This window comes from Lytechinus variegatus, chromosome 4 (genome assembly GCF_018143015.1).
Source record: "Lytechinus variegatus isolate NC3 chromosome 4, Lvar_3.0, whole genome shotgun sequence".
Taxonomy (NCBI): domain Eukaryota; kingdom Metazoa; phylum Echinodermata; class Echinoidea; order Temnopleuroida; family Toxopneustidae; genus Lytechinus; species Lytechinus variegatus.
Window position 1 is genome coordinate 24,889,644 of NC_054743.1, and position 16,166 is coordinate 24,905,809.

Here is a 16,166-nt window from a genome sequence, read left to right on the forward strand (position 1 = left end):
AATTATAGAGCACATGTAGGATATCATTGTTGACAGAAAACTATACTTTTGATATGCAATATTGAAATGAATGCTTAGCTTTGTTTTCAATCATGAGGATAATGTAAAAATTATTATAGAAGGAAGTGAATCATTGTAATTTTCAAATTTACTTGATTATTTTTTTTAATTTGCAATAAGAGAATCACATTTTGGGAAATTGATGTGTAATCACTTTTGTTGTGATCAAAATGCTGCACATAATCGAGTTATTATGTAAATAAAAAGATACACATTTTCTTTTCTCTCTCAAATTTAAATATGACAGTTACTTTTGACTTTTCAAGTATATGAATTTAATAATCATTTGTTGGGGTATCAAAGCAAAAATTGAAACATTGAAAACTAGTACATTGTTTTGTGATTAATGTAAATGGGCATCACAATTTGTATTATGAAAATGTTTGTGTTGATTTTTCTAAGATAGATTCTGTATTTTGTTTGTCATGTTGTGAATTAATCATTCATGTTCTACATGGAATGTTTTCTGTTAACTTCTAGGTTCTGTACTGAGGATGGGTGAAGGAAAGAGAGTAATTCCTCAATCTTTAATATAAGTGTTTATATGATTCACAGTGGGTGGTTTCAAGTTCATTGTTGGTGTTTGGTGTTGGAGGCACATTTTGGATTGTGTTTCCTAGTTCTAAAACCTATTTTTAGTTAAAACAAATAATCCAGATCACAATATTGACAGCTCAGCACATAGGTGACTTTTCAGGACCATCTTCATGTTATGTTTGGTGTTAAAAATTGACCTAACACCAACACCCTAGAGGTCAACACTGAACTTGAAATCACCCAATGATAAACCAAGTCAAAATGGTATTTTATTTTTTATGGCTGAATTTAGAACAGGGTGTTTGTATAAATAGGATTTCCTTTATAAGAAATCATGTCATTTTTATCTGTCATAACAATACCAATGGATGAAGTCAGTGAAATAATTCTCATAACTTAGCACTCATTGCTTACGAATCGGCATTATTTGAATAATTTTGTCACATATATATGCAATATATGGAGCTTCATGAATGAAATAGATGAACGTTTTTTCATTTTTTAATCACTATAATTGTGTAAATTGACACCAAGGGACATGCAGATATTGCAATAAAAGATAGATTTTCTTGCAATGTAAAATGGATTCTTCCTCTAATCGATCATGTATTAAATTGATAAAACGTCGCTTGTATTACACATGCCTGTATGAATAAATTACTTTTACAATGAAACATGGTACATGCATACTTCTAATTTACTGTTTCTTTTAAAATTTACTGTTTTATTGTTTTGCTTCTTTTTAAACTGGATAATTTTTACATCTTGATAGTTTTTACAGCACAGCTGGTGCATCAGGGAATGGGAGGTGACCCTTGCATAATTTTCCAAGTGGTGAAAGAGAAAAAGAAGAAAAGAGGAGAAATGAGATCATATAAAAGAGATACATTTGAGTTGTATAACTGGACAGTACACCACTTCCCATTGTCCTGCCCCAATCAAAATTCCCCTGCCCCTGATTGAAAGTGACTTTTTAAACTTGAAAATTATTATTTCATCATCTGTAAGTTTCCCTGACAACTTTAGGCAACAATGCATCACTCGGGGGGGGGGGGGCACTTACATTGACGAATGGATACCATGAGCGACCCCCAAAACACGTAAAAAGGATGTCTTTTTCACGATAGGGCACGTTACGTACGTAACGTGATAACGGTGTCAAAAACACAAAAATAATGAAAAAAGGGTATCTATTTCGCTAGGAAAATTATCTGTTTAGGGTCGAATTTGCGGGGATGATATAACAAAATTAAAATGATTTATAAAGGATGTCCTTTTCGCCCCAACACTTCGTGTTTAGAGTCCGATTTGCGCGGGTGTAGACGGTGGCCAGGTCGTACTAAACCAAAATAAGGTAAAGCCGACGACCGAAGGACCCGTAACAATAAAACATTCCTGTACTTGTTTAGGGTTCATTTCAGTGAATATTTGCCAAGAGTATCGTTTTGTTTCCAATACTTGTTAAGGGAAGGGTTTCACACGCTAATACTTTTTAAGGGGTGCATTTTCAGAATATGAAAATTACGTGTTTAGGGTGCTTTTCGAGACCCCATGGTCGCGCATGGTATCCACTCGTGAATGGAAGTGCCCCCCCCCCCGGGGGGGGGGGGCATCAGTAAGCAATTCGACAACTTTTTAAAAACTTTGTTCAAATTTCGGCGAAACGGTACTTTAATTCTTCCTGTCACTTTTATTTCTTACTTATATTTCCCATTCTTTCTTCTCATTTTCCCTCCTCTCTTTTTTTCACATACTCTGTCTCTTTCCATCACTAATGCTTTTCCAGGGACGGGGCATCGGACACCTTGATTTAAAGTGGGTTTTTTGTGATAGATTAGAAAGACTGGGTATTAGTTACACATCGTGATCTTTCTCTTTTTATTTTCTTCAAACATTTACTTTATTTTTTCACTCGAAAAATCAGGAGCATGCAGTCAGAGAGAGCACCGAGTCGAGAACATCCAGAACGACTAGACGAGTCGAGTGGCTGGATGTATCTGGGCGCGGCGAACTCGAAATACCACAGCAGAGCTAGAGCGCGAGCGCGTTTTACTTAATTGGGCCGACTTGTGTAGGTGTTCACGATGGCGCTACTCAGGCAAATTTTCGGAAGGGTGACTTCCAAGTCATTGCAGGAATTGTCTGCCAAGAAAACACCTGTAATAACTAATGGATCGAGAAGGTTGGCTTCTGCATTTACATTTGTCCCTGATGCAGCCTCTCCATCGGATGGTAAGGGAATCGTCTGTCACTGGAACTGGAAGGAACAGTCTCGATCTATAACAAACTTGTCATTGTTTTCAATAGGTGGGACCGCGATGAACGTCACAGCAGGCTCCAGCTGCAGCTCCAGTAGGCCTAGGCTACAGCTCCCGCGCCGCTCTGGTGCTGGACGTTGGACCGGGCCGATGATGTGATCGCGAAGGCGAAGCTAAATAGATCGGCGCTAATGCAGTTTCGCACCAGCTGACATCTAGCAAATTTTTCCATGTACTACTGCCACCACTGGTCTGCTGGTGGAAAAATTTGCTCGATGTCTGCATTAACGTCATTGGGTTAATGCAGCTTCACAGCGGCCGACCATGCTGACGATGGCGATGTTGATATATTTAGGTGTCTGAAGCTGAAGCGGCGCTAATGCAGTTTCGCACCGGCCGGTTACCAGCATACCTCATCACACATATTTGTTCCCAAATGTCATGACAAGTCTCTCAGTCACATTTCGATGTCAATATATCCACCACCACTTTTCAAAATATCGTGATCGGGAATGGCTGTATTTCGGCTTCGATCTCAACGTCGTTGATCGACACGGCGTAGACATCGCTTCGCGGATCGCTTGGATTCACCGTGCACCGTAATGTTGATATGAACTGAAGTTAGCAACCAAATCATGCGAATCATGCGAACTGAGATTCGCATGCGGCATGCTGGCAGTTTGTTCGCCACATTTTCGCATGATTAGGTTACTAACTTCAGTTCATATCAACATTACGGTGCATGCACGGTGAATTCAAGTGATCCGCACAAAGCGATGTCTACGCCGTGTCGATCAACGACGTTGAGATCGAAGCCGAAATACAGCCATTCCCGATCACGATATTTTGAAAAGTGGTGGTGGATATATTGACATCAAAATGTGACTGAGAGACTTGTCATGACATTTGGGAACAAATATTTGTGATGAGGTATGCTGGTAACCGGAAGGTGCGAAACTGCATTAGCGCCGCTGAAGCCACACTGAAAAAAAAATTTTCAGGAAATTCAAGCTGCTAAAAAAATGTGATCTGAATTGATTTCTAGCTAATGTTTGGGATGTATGGAAAGAGAAAATTCAGGGACTTCTTTTGACAGTAAGGTCCCACTAAGGACAAGTTTATCTGATCATTTTAACTAAGGATTTAGAGATTTCCCCATGCGTTTACTATGCCGGGAAAATTAAATTCTGTTTGGCACAATTTTTTTTTCTGACTTTTTTGCAATTTTTCATTGTGATCTGTTTTCCAAATCTCTTTAAAAATCATACCATCAGAAAGAGCATCAAAATTGCTATTAAGCTCTTTATGGACAAGTTTTGGCATCAAGAATGAATTTATATCAGCTCTCATAATGATGCTGAAGTCACTTGAATTGAAATCTCTCAAAGATAAAAGAGCTTTCTCAAGTGCTTCGGTCAACGTAGGTCGATACCTAACAACTCCCTCTCAAAATTCTGTCAGGACTAGGAAATCATTGTCAATCTATTTCTCCCGACCAACAAAAAAAGGCTGCTTTCAAGTACTCTTTCCTTCCAAGGACTGTGGCAGAATGGAATCTGCTACTAGTAGACATACGTGAAGCTAAATCGGTCGATGGTTATAAGCCAAGGCTAAACAAAATTCAAATGTCTACTTTCATCCGGGGGGAACATCATTAATTCAAATTCATCACTAGCCACACACGCCTGCAGCAATTATATCCTGATTGAAGAGTTTGCCCTCAGTAACAGGAAGAAGCTAAAAATTTGGATTTGTGTGTGTCCATTTCTTAACTACACAGTCTATGGCCGGAAAATGCTGAAAATTGACCTGATTTCATTCTTTTTTTGCAGCCATTGGATTTCTTTTCTTAAAATTTTACATTTTCTTTTGGTCTGAAGGTTATTTTTATTCAAATCCACAAAGAAAGTGTGATATTTTCTTGAAATAAGAGAAATAACTTTTTTCTCCAGACACCCTATTGTTAAACTTAGTACTTCTAAAGTACCTCATATTAGTATCTGCCCGCAGCAGCTCACCCATGCGTTTGCAAGATTTTGGTTGCTAATTTCAGTCAATATCAAAGCTATGGTGATGTCTGTGTGAGAATTTGAAGGACAACATCGTGATCGAAGCCGAAATACAGCCATTCCCGATGCCTGATGTGGCTGAAGTGAAAAACATGTTGAGGATTGTTTAGATCTAAACGTTTGATAGATATTTGGCAAAAAATTCAGACAAAATTTGAGGTGAAATTAGTTTCCTAATATCGCCAGGTCGACCAGTGTGAAGTGAAACTGCAATGTCATAGCAAGTCTCTCAATCACAATTCAATTCTAGGTCATCAGAAATATATGCCTGCCACCACTCTTCGGAACATCCCAATCAGGAAAAGATGAATTTGCCTTGGCTCAATCTTGATATCATTACTTGTTGAATTCTCATTCAAAATCGGACATTGATCATCGCTTCTCTTGTTACACTTGGTTTTGTCGTACTTTTGATATAAACAGAAATAAGCGACCTAAAGATCTGTCTGTGGCAGCTCACCTATTTTTTTTGCCACATGTTTGCCTGATTTTGTTCGCTATCTTCCGTCCATGCGTATAAAAAAATTACGGCGAACTGGCGAAGTGATGTCTGACTGAGAATTTAAACGATTTAGAAAAGCGGTGGGCCTATTGACTTTAAAATGTGATTGAGAGACTTGCTATGACGTAAGCAAACAATTACTGGTGGGGAACTTTGCGTAAGTCAAAATCAGCAGGTACAAACCTGTATCCGCAGTGCTTGCACAAATTTCTAAGGAAAATGGAAGTTATAGATTGTGCAAATGTTGTGTGTATCATTGTTAAACTACAGCCGGTCTGTGACCAACATACACAAAGATATGTGAACAAAATAAAAGTATTGAATGGTCATTAATCACAAGCTACTATTTCTGTGAGCTTTGCACATTTCGGCTGCTTGCACAAATCATTCGTAATTTCATTTTTCCTGTTATTCTACAAATGTAAAAAAACCTGGGAAGGTTCTGCAGATATGACAATGTGTTTTAGAAATGTGTGTGTAGGGACAGTGATTTTCCGCGATCACGGAAAACAGACGGAATTCACGGAATAGGCTGTTTGAAACGGAAAGTGGCTTTTCAAACGGAAAATCACGGAAAACATGTTTTTTTCTCAAATGCAAAAAAAAGCAACAGGAATTAATCCCAAATCAACAAAATACGAATATCAACTGAAAAAACACGATCTCACTTTGCAACAACAATCATCGTAACTACACTCGAGCCTCTCCATCACTCGATTGTATCCAAATTAGTTTACACTTACCTACGTCCGCATAGAAGGTAGAATCCGGCCGTGTGTTGCTGCCCTCTACGTTCGGTCATAATATAATGATCACGGTGATTCATCAAATCCAAAATGGCGGATATTCGGAAGTCGTCGACTGCTCAAAACGATGTCCGAAAAGTCCCCAAATCAGCGATAAAATCCCATTTAACAATAAAATAATGCTAATGATACGAAATGTGAGAATATATTCATGTTGATTATGTTTCCCTTAATATTTTATGAGCTCGAATCTCTTCGATTAATATGGATTTTAAAGCGATGTTAGTACATTGGTAGATGCAAATTTTGAGCAGCGCTAGCATTTTGACATCGCTACTCGTTGCGTATTGGTTTTCTATGTAAACGGAATTGTCAATTTTTCTTGTACACAAAGTCTATGGGGAAACAGAATTTCCGTTTTCAGACATGCTGAAACGGAATTTGAGATTTTCTGAAACGGAAAAGGCAATTTTTAGAAACGGAAAATCACTGTCGCTATGTGTTGACGAATTGTGAAGAAAAAGCGTCCTTGAAGGCAGGAAGCATTCACGTGCTGAAAAAATTTACCCCTGTGGACAAGTGGCAACAATTCTGTGAGTAGTTTGCCCTGATCAAAAATATATTGTAAAAATAGCAGAAAAATGATAGGAAAATATCAGTGAAGTTTGAGGAAAATCTATCGAAGAAGTAATAGCCTACAATATAATTTTTTTTAATTTGTGACATGACCGACATCATATGTGAGCAGCATCCCATATTATATCATGAAGTAAAGAAAATCAAATCAAGTGTCGGTTTCTAAAAAAAAACGAGTTAAAGAATTATTTTTTGTACGAAAAAGCTATTTCATGTGAAAATATGCAGCAAGCATCTTTTGAAAAGTGTTGGTCAAATTTTATTAATCTTTTCGACTAATGTCGAAAAGATTGTCAACTAATGTCGAAAAGATTTTCAACGGTTTGCGAGATACAATTTTGCATCTTTTTCTTTCGTTCTCTACATAAATTAAAGCTATGTTTTTGCTTTTGGTACCGTAAATGATTCATTTTGTAATAAGACTGTATTATCAGCTTTTTATACTGTTAAACACTCACTTTCTGATTATTTTTGTACATTGACTGAAAACAAATGTAAACTGAAGCCATATTGATTGTGCAAGCAGATCTACATGTAAACTGATTATATATTGAATAAAACACCCTACTGTGGGTGAAAAAGAAATTGGAAAAAAAAAAAAAAAAAAAATGAAAATGGTTTTTTAATGTACCTTCAGAAAAAACCCAGACAAATCATTTTACACTCACTCCAGAAAGAAACAAGTTTTTAGTCATTATACAGTGCATATCAAAAAAAAGTTGTCACTTGGAAAAAATCCTGTAAAATTATAAATTTGTAATATCCTGATGATTTTTTCACATTTTAACATTGGTACAGATCCATTTAAGCAACTGACGATATTACTGTAAAAAAATATTTCCGCTTGAGTGAGCACCACTTTTGAAAAGTTAGTGAAAAATGATTTGCGCAGAACTTTGAAACAGTTATGTGAATAAAAGTAGACCTTAATCATGAAGAACGTAGAATTTAGCTAGTAAACTGATTTGAAGATATCTTTTACCTTTTTTTAACTTGTTTCCTTGCCCATAACACTTCGAAGAATGCATTGAGCTCCACCCCACTCCCACACACCGAGGCCATCGTGACGATATTTGCTTTACACTGAGCTGTGATTTACATAAAATGGCTTAGGCATGATTTTCATTTTGTTAATCATTCTCAGCTTGAGAAAAGTGTGGAGAAACGAGTATTAAATGAAAAATGAAATGAAACCCACTTTAAATGATAAAAACTTAGTGAAAAAATGCTGGAGATGTCTGATATAAACTTTTGTTCAGATTCAGTTATGTCCTCATGCAGATCCAGCTGGCACAAAGAGGGTAAAGGTTGTGTTTACTAAGTGTTGAAATTTCAGTTTGGGTGGCAAAATTGTTAGAAACTGCTTGAATGTATTTGTTTTATTTCAATTGACTAAAAGTGCAAGGGAAATGTATGAGAAATGTTTCGCAGGGTAAGTTTGATTTCGCCCTTTCCCCTTGACACAGCGTGAAAACGAGCATTTCTGCGCAAACAGATTTCTGCGAGCTTTACAAAAATGGACAGTGCTCACTCAAGTTTATCATTCTGTCAAAAATTTACTTTCATTGGATAGATGAGACCCAAACCCAAGATTATATGTGAAAAAATTACCCACATGTATATTTTTTAATTCACAGGGCTTTTTCAAAGTGTAAACTTTTCTTTGATATGCACTGTATATAAATGCATTTTATATGACATAACAAATTGGACAGCTGCTCTTATGTGCTGTCACAAATTAAAAAATCGAAATTCTAATAACTTTCTTAATCTATGATGGATTTTTTTTTCAAATCTTTTCTAATTTTTAAAAATATTTTTTTTTTTTATGTTTGCAACAAACTTTTCATCAAGGTTAACTTCCTGTTTAAACGCAATTTAGCTGCATGAAATGTGGCTGTTACTTATCTTGTTACAATTATACAACACAAATTTGAAAGCATTATACAATGTTACAATACAACATTCAAAGAATACAAATGTTTTCAAAAGTATGTTTCAGTTCATAGAATAATCTTTACAGACATCATGTCCTATTCCATTCAATCATTTTACAATGCCAGATTATGAGTGACAAAAATGTGGAAACTACCAGTAAGACAGTATATTACATTGTCATTGTGGAGAAACAACCATATGCCTTTGAGAATGCTTTATCTTGCCTTTGTGGTTTGCAGTCACTTCTTATTCTTTTATATCTGTTTATTCTCTTTTAATTGCAGGGGAAACCACAAAGATGAATCTATTTCAGGCTCTCAATAATGCTATGGATGTAGCCTTGGCAACAGACCCTACTGCAGGTGAGTTTATATTTTAATTCACCATATCTCTTCATTTTGCCACCCCCCCTTCTCTCCCTTCCTCATCTCCCCCTCAATTTATCTGTACCTATGTGTACTATATTGTTTTTTTTTACATTTTCAGTGTATTTTCAGCCCTTATAAAAAAGAGATTTTGCTTCCATATATTTTCGAGAATATTAAGAGATAGGAGCATTCCTTCAAAGATTAGTTAATTAGTTACATGAAATACTACAGCTGATATTCAAGACTGCCTTTCAAAAATCTTCCACAAACTGTAAACTGATATATTTTTTTATTTCCCCAGGTATTCAAGCACTAATTTTTAAGAGCCAATGCCTTTAAATGGCACCATACTAAAAATCACCCTCTTAATTTTCATGTCAGTCATTTTCTCTGAAAAAAAACAAGTTGACATGCTATTGTCAATGTTTTTGCAATTATTTAGTATTCAAGAAGGATTCTTGTGTATTAAAGATTTTGTGTTGGGGAAATGAGCTTTTCTTGACAAACAAATTGCATCTTTCTGTTCTTTTTATCCAGTTGTATTTGGTGAAGATGTTGCTTTTGGTGGTGTTTTCAGATGCACTGTTGGGTTGGCAGATAAACATGGTGAGTATCATGTCAGTTTTCAAAGGATATAATAATATTGATTGAGATTTGTAGATGTAGATATTATAGAGATATTATTTCCCATATTATTGCCTACTAAGAGGTTGAATGCAACATTTTGTTTCCCCCAATGAAGTTATATAATTTTTTCCATAGAGATTATATTTTGCCTGAACTGCATAGCATTGAGGGAAAATATAGTCTGGAGGGAAAATAATAGCTTCATAGAGGAGATGAAATGTCACATTTATGTACATGTATTAAACAGATAGGCAAATCCATTACATTATGCAGTATATGTATATTCGCCACCACAGTCCGCTCTGCATGAAAGGGTAAACGAACCAGCAACTTTAATAGCACAACCTTACATGAGTCGATGAGAGACCGCACAAGTGTGGGTCATTTTGCTCTCCCATTAAGAAGATAAACTTGCACTGCTTGCTGTAGCTGTGATGCATTTTCATGCATTAAAAATAAATGACAGTTGTGGTAACGATCTCAAAATAAGTTAGAACAGAATCCAATAAAATGACCACCCAAGTGTTTGTATATATGAATAAAAAATATGTCCCCAAAAGAAATGGCTCTGGGAAAAAACTGTATAATTGCTTAGAAATTATCAAGATAAGCTCAGAATTGCAATTATTAAGTGTCAGGTATTTTTCAAAGTGATATTAATACACTATACCACATATGCCTTTTTGTGTTAGTTATCAGATACTGGTTTTCAGCTGTAAAGATTTCTAATTTCACAAAGATAAGTTTATTTTAATGTACCAGATGTAGATCTCTAACAATATGGTGGCAATTAAACTTGTGATTTTAAAGACTTTCTATTGAAATAATTGTTTGATGCAACTTCTTTCTTTTACCTTTAACCCTATCTAGGCGGGGTATTTGGGGAGTTCCTATGGCCGGGGGGGGGGCCTCCCAGGCCCCCCCTAAGATCTCGGCCGTCGACCGCACGGGCACGCCGAAAATTGGCACGCAGATTGCCTGGGACATAATCTACAAGATTGTATAGTAATTTATTTCATGCGAATCGTTATTAAGTGATTATGCTAATTTATGCATAATTAGTATGCGAAATCATACTTTTTCCTCTAACTCCTTAAATAAAGCTCCAAATGTACTAATTTTTGGTATAGAAACTCTTTGTGGTGTCCTTAGCAAGTGTACATGAAAAAATTTGTGATATCAAATCATTTTTTATGTATTATATTGTATTTTTCAATTTCTTATGTATTTCTTTGTTTTTTTGACCTTTTGTTTTTCATTGTTTTTTCAATGAAATTTGTTGGGGACTCTTCTGTGATCATAAAAAGCATAAAATGAATACATTTAGACTAGCAAAACTAAAAATAATCATACATTTATGAATTTTGGTTGAAAACACAATTTGCATTGACTTTGTACACAAAATCACGTTTTTGAGCAATTTTCGGTCTGACATGCACTTAATGTTGCGTAATTTTGGAACCACGTACCGGGGTGAAACAAAATTGGTCTCAAAAGTTGCGCAAGACTTGAAAGTAAAAAGTCAGCGAGCGGCGTGGTCAAAAAATTTCGCAAAACAAAAATATCGCTCGATTTGTTGAAGGGGGGGCCTCCGAGGCCCCCCCCCCTGCCTAGATAGGGTTAATAGAAAACATTTAATAGAACTACCCGATTTTTTTACCAGAACTAATTCAAATCTATCTATCTATATATATACACTTTGTATGATATATTCTTTTTATTTACAGCAATTTGCCAATAAATAATATGTCTGCTTTTGCATTTTAACAGAAAACAAGGAAAATTCTGAAAACCCTATGGAACCATATTCTTACCCTGTTAATGAATGTGGATTTATTTATACATGCCATTTCTAAATTCTAACAGGTAAAGACAGGGTATTCAACACACCACTCTGTGAACAAGGAATTGTGGGCTTTGGCATTGGTATGGCCTCGGTGGGAGCAACCGCTATCGCTGAAATACAGTTTGCTGATTATATCTTCCCAGCCTTTGATCAAGTAAGTGAATGACAGCTGCCAGGCAAAATTCAACCCCTGACATCTATTCACTGTTTAAAAAGAAAAGCAATGAAGCATAGAAATGTGACTGTGCATAGAGCACCAAGTCTTATTTATTATTAAGTATTGACATGGAAACTTCTATTAAAAAACAATTTGATGATTCCAGAGATTAACAACTACCATTTTCCAAATGTGATCGCTATGAATGGTTTAGAAAAATCTGGTTACAAATAGAAGAAAGTTGTGACGAATGTTGTAATTAATACAACAAAACACCTAGTAACTCCTCTGAAGTAACATTTATAACTTTCATTTAAACTATTGTTTTAAGTTCCATTTTCATCACCTGTAATTCAAATGCATTATTGCACTCACAGTGTTTATCAAATCTTCGTCATATAGGTTTATTTTCTTTTTCTTTGATCTATCTTATTCTGTTGGGAGTAACTTGATCACCTTGTCTCCGTGTAGGTTTGGCTTGTTACCAGTTACTGGGGCCTGTTTCATAAGACTTGTTATTAATGGCAATTTAGCGCTTAGCCAATAAAATTTCTATTATTCAGTAGTTTTCTTTTGAGACAAAATCTGTGAAAACGGCACAGTGTTTCATTGTAATATTCATTATTTATTTTTGTTCAGATTGTAAGTAAAGCAGTAAAGTTCTGAAGAAGGTCAGGCAATATATTGTTGATGTCGGTATTTGCAACACTTGAACTCATCTTCCACTTATGCTTTGTTAAAACAAACTTTGCTAATACTTTCCAAACTCATTGACATTTTTGTTCAGATTGTTAATGAAGCTGCAAAGTTCCGGTATAGGTCAGGCAATATGTTTGACGTCGGTGCTCTCACCATCCGAGCGCCATGGGGAGCGGTTGGTCACGGCGCCCTCTATCACTCACAGAGTCCAGAAGCCTTCTTTGCACATATTCCAGGAATCAAAGTAAGCATGGACTTTGCTACTGATACTCCTTTCGTGAATGCAAATCAGGGCCTCTATCTTACAAAGAGTTACGTTTGATCCAATCAACCACAACTATGGAAACCCAGCAATGTCAACATCTAACATACATGTTTGTTCAAAATATTTTCAAGAAATTTATGCATTGTTTTCTTGACAATTCAGTATATGCTTCTCTGTTGTCAAAGGACTTCTCGCAAATTTCCTAATGAAAAAAATAAGACACTTATGGATTTCCATATATACTTGAGGTTGATCAGATCAATCGTAACTCGTGTTGCTATGAAAATCTACATATGGGACTACAATATTTACCGAGTTTAAATTCAAACAGTGTTGGGAAAGAGGTGAATATTCTTCATTTTTCTGATAGTTTTCAACAAAATCAAAATAATTTCAAGGAATTATGGAAAATAGATGGCCATTTCATGGATTTAAAGATGTAAAATGTGAAAATTTAGTTTTTTTTTTTTTTAGGAGCGTGATTTTTCGTTCTCCTTATTTTTCTTTAGGAGTGTGGTAGCACCGGTGCGATTGTGCTCCTCAAAAATGAAGGTCTGATACATGTATAAATAGTTCACCATATATCTTCTCTCTCCATCTCTTACTGTATTGCTCTCTTTCTTTTTCACTTCTTTTTCTCGATTTTTTTGCTTTTACTCCTATAAATTTAATTCCGTTTTGTCCTTTCACTCCCTTTTATCTCTTCTCTTTCCCTTACCTCCTGTTCCATATTCATCTTTCTCTCCCTTATGCCATCCTATCTCTCTGTATAATTCTTTCATTCAGGTTGTAGTTCCACGTAGTCCCATCCAAGCCAAGGGTCTATTATTATCCTGTATACGAGATCCCAACCCGTGTGTCTTCTTTGAACCCAAGGTACTCTACAGAGCAGCTGGTAAGTATATTAGACCTGGGCCCTGTTGTACAAAGAGTTACGATTGATCCAAGTGATCCAACTCTATAGAAATCCATCAGTGTCATATTTTTTTCTACAGGAAATTTGCAAAATGGCCTTTGTACTCAAAGGAGAACACTTCAAATTGTCAATCATAACTCTTTGTACAACAGGGCCCTGGGATCTGCTTACAAAGAGTTGCAAAGATCCGATCGATCGCAACTATGGACGGCCAGCAACGTCAACATCTATTATGCATTTTTGTTCAAAATATTTTCTAGCTATGATGTATATTCATGCATTCATTGTTTTCTTGAAAATTCACTGCGCTTCTCTTTGCATACAAAGGACATTGTGCAAATTTTTCTTAGAAAAAAAAATTATGACACTGATGGATTTCCATAGAGTTACGATCGATCAGATCAGTTGTAACTCTTTGTAAGACGGGGCCCTGGGATCTACTTCATAAAGCTTAGCCATTGATCTTGGGCTGATTTCTATGATTAATCGCAGTGATCATTATGTATGATCAATCGCAAAAATCAGCTCCGCGATCAATCACTATAGGCCCTGTCATATCGTTCCGCGAAAGCCCTGCGTGCGACTTGCAGATGACCATTATTGCTACCCGCAGGTCGCCCGCATTGACAGTATCTCACACGCAGTTGCCCTCAGAAGTGCATGCAAGTCTGAGTTTTCACACAGAAAGGTTTTGAACGTGCTGAGAAATTTGTTGCGGATGATTGCCCGCAAGGCTTGCACGGAACAATGTGACAGAGCCCTGAACTTTAAAGTAAACAAGTCCTAAGAACTACTTCATAAAGCATAGCGATTGATAATATGGCTAATTTATTTGATTGATTGCGTTGGATATTGTATTTGATCGATTATAAAAATCAGCTCTATGATCAACTATTATACAGATATTGACTAATGGAGTGTGTAATATAAACATTCTTTGGACCGCCGGATTTGTATTTTCCCGAGGGGTTATATTTTCTCGAAGCGCGCAGCGCTGAGGGAAAATATGATCACGAGGGAAAATATTAATCCTTTAGGTGGTCCAATGAATGTTTTTTTTTACACATCCCATCAGTCAATATCTGTTATATTAGATAGCCTCTAATGATGAAGACAAAGTTAGGCCTAACGATGCGTGCAGCATGGTTATAATATTCAAACTGGTATAGATCAGACATTAGATCTTGATTTATATATATCTAAGTAACGTTAGTCTAACGCACTTGAATGACCCTTTTCTATTCAAATCAACTTGGTTTAGGCCTAGCCCTAGATCTAAATCTAAGTTCGAGCCCAGTCCAGGTCCAAGGCAGGCCGATAATGCATGGTAACATCTAATCCACAAGAGGGCGCCATACACGTAAAAATATATTCATAGGGGAGGTGCCGTGGCCAAGTGGTCTAAGGCGCCTGGCTATATACAAAGAAAGTCCGGGGTTCGATCCCGGCCGCGGCACCTATATCCGTGAGCAACGCATTCAATGTACAATGCTCTTTTACTTTCAAATAAATGAAAATGCTATGTGCATTATTGGTAATTTGGTGTGCACTTGCTTTTTTAAAAAAAAAAAAAATGGACCGGTTAGTCAATATATTCATCGAAGGTGGACCGGCTGGGAAAATACATGGATTTCGATCATATCACGTGACGCGCAAATTGACCAATCGTGCTTGGCTATCTGTCTTGGCTATCTAATATTAAGCTGTATGATATAGGGCCCTTGGAGCCAATTCATGAAGCTGTTCATAAGACATCTATATGCCCATGACTGGTGACTCATTGTAATGCCATCAGCAAAATTAAAGTCCAATGAATGACAGTTAACCTTTTGCACTCGGATGTTGCACAATGTACCTTAAAGTTGAAAGCTTAACCCTAATGAGACTGAATCGGCCCCCATTCGATATATTTCACGTAAAATCCACCTTGCAAAATTGTTTTACCGCGTTGCTCTCTGAGTTTTTGTCTCACCTGCGAAGCAAAGTGAGACTATAGGCGCCGCTTTTCCGACGGCGGCGGCGGCGGCGTCAACATCAAATCTTAACCTGAGGTTAAGTTTTTGAAATGATGTCATAACTTAGAAAGTATATGGACCTAGTTAATAAAACTTGGCCATAAGGTTAATCAAGTATTACTAAACATCCTATTAGAGTTTCATGTCACATGACCAAGGTCAAAGGTCATTTAGGGTCAATGAACTTAGACCATGTTGGAGGATTCAACATCGAAATCTTAACCTGAGGTTAAGTTTTTGAAATGTCATCATAACTTAGAAAATATATGGACCTAGTTCATGAAACTTGGACATAAGGTAAATCAAGTATCACTGAACATCCTGCATGAGTTTCACGTCACATGACCAAGGTCAAAGGTCATTTAGGGTCAATGAACTTTGGCCGAATTGGGTGTATCTGTTGAATTACCATCATAACTTTAAAAGTTTATGGATCTGATTCATGAAACTTGTTCATAAGAGTAATCAAGTATCACTGAACATCCTGTTCGAGTTTCAGGTCACATGATCAAGGTCAAAGGTCATGT

The 16,166-nt window shown here is 36.4% G+C and overlaps 1 protein-coding gene across 1 annotated transcript in view; it reads left to right on the plus strand.

Moving 5' to 3' along the window:
• Window positions 1–2,662: 2,662 nt before the first annotated feature.
• LOC121413677 (2-oxoisovalerate dehydrogenase subunit beta, mitochondrial-like) overlaps window positions 2,663–16,166 on the plus strand; it is a 58,734-nt gene continuing 45,230 nt past the window's right edge. Inside the window, exons 1-6 of the mRNA XM_041606597.1 lie at window positions 2,663–2,829; window positions 9,031–9,108; window positions 9,652–9,720; window positions 11,608–11,741; window positions 12,532–12,687; window positions 13,495–13,603. Coding sequence (XP_041462531.1) covers window positions 2,682–2,829; window positions 9,031–9,108; window positions 9,652–9,720; window positions 11,608–11,741; window positions 12,532–12,687; window positions 13,495–13,603 — 694 coding nt within the window. The 5' untranslated portion in view covers window positions 2,663–2,681. The remainder of the gene's footprint in view (window positions 2,830–9,030; window positions 9,109–9,651; window positions 9,721–11,607; window positions 11,742–12,531; window positions 12,688–13,494; window positions 13,604–16,166) is intronic.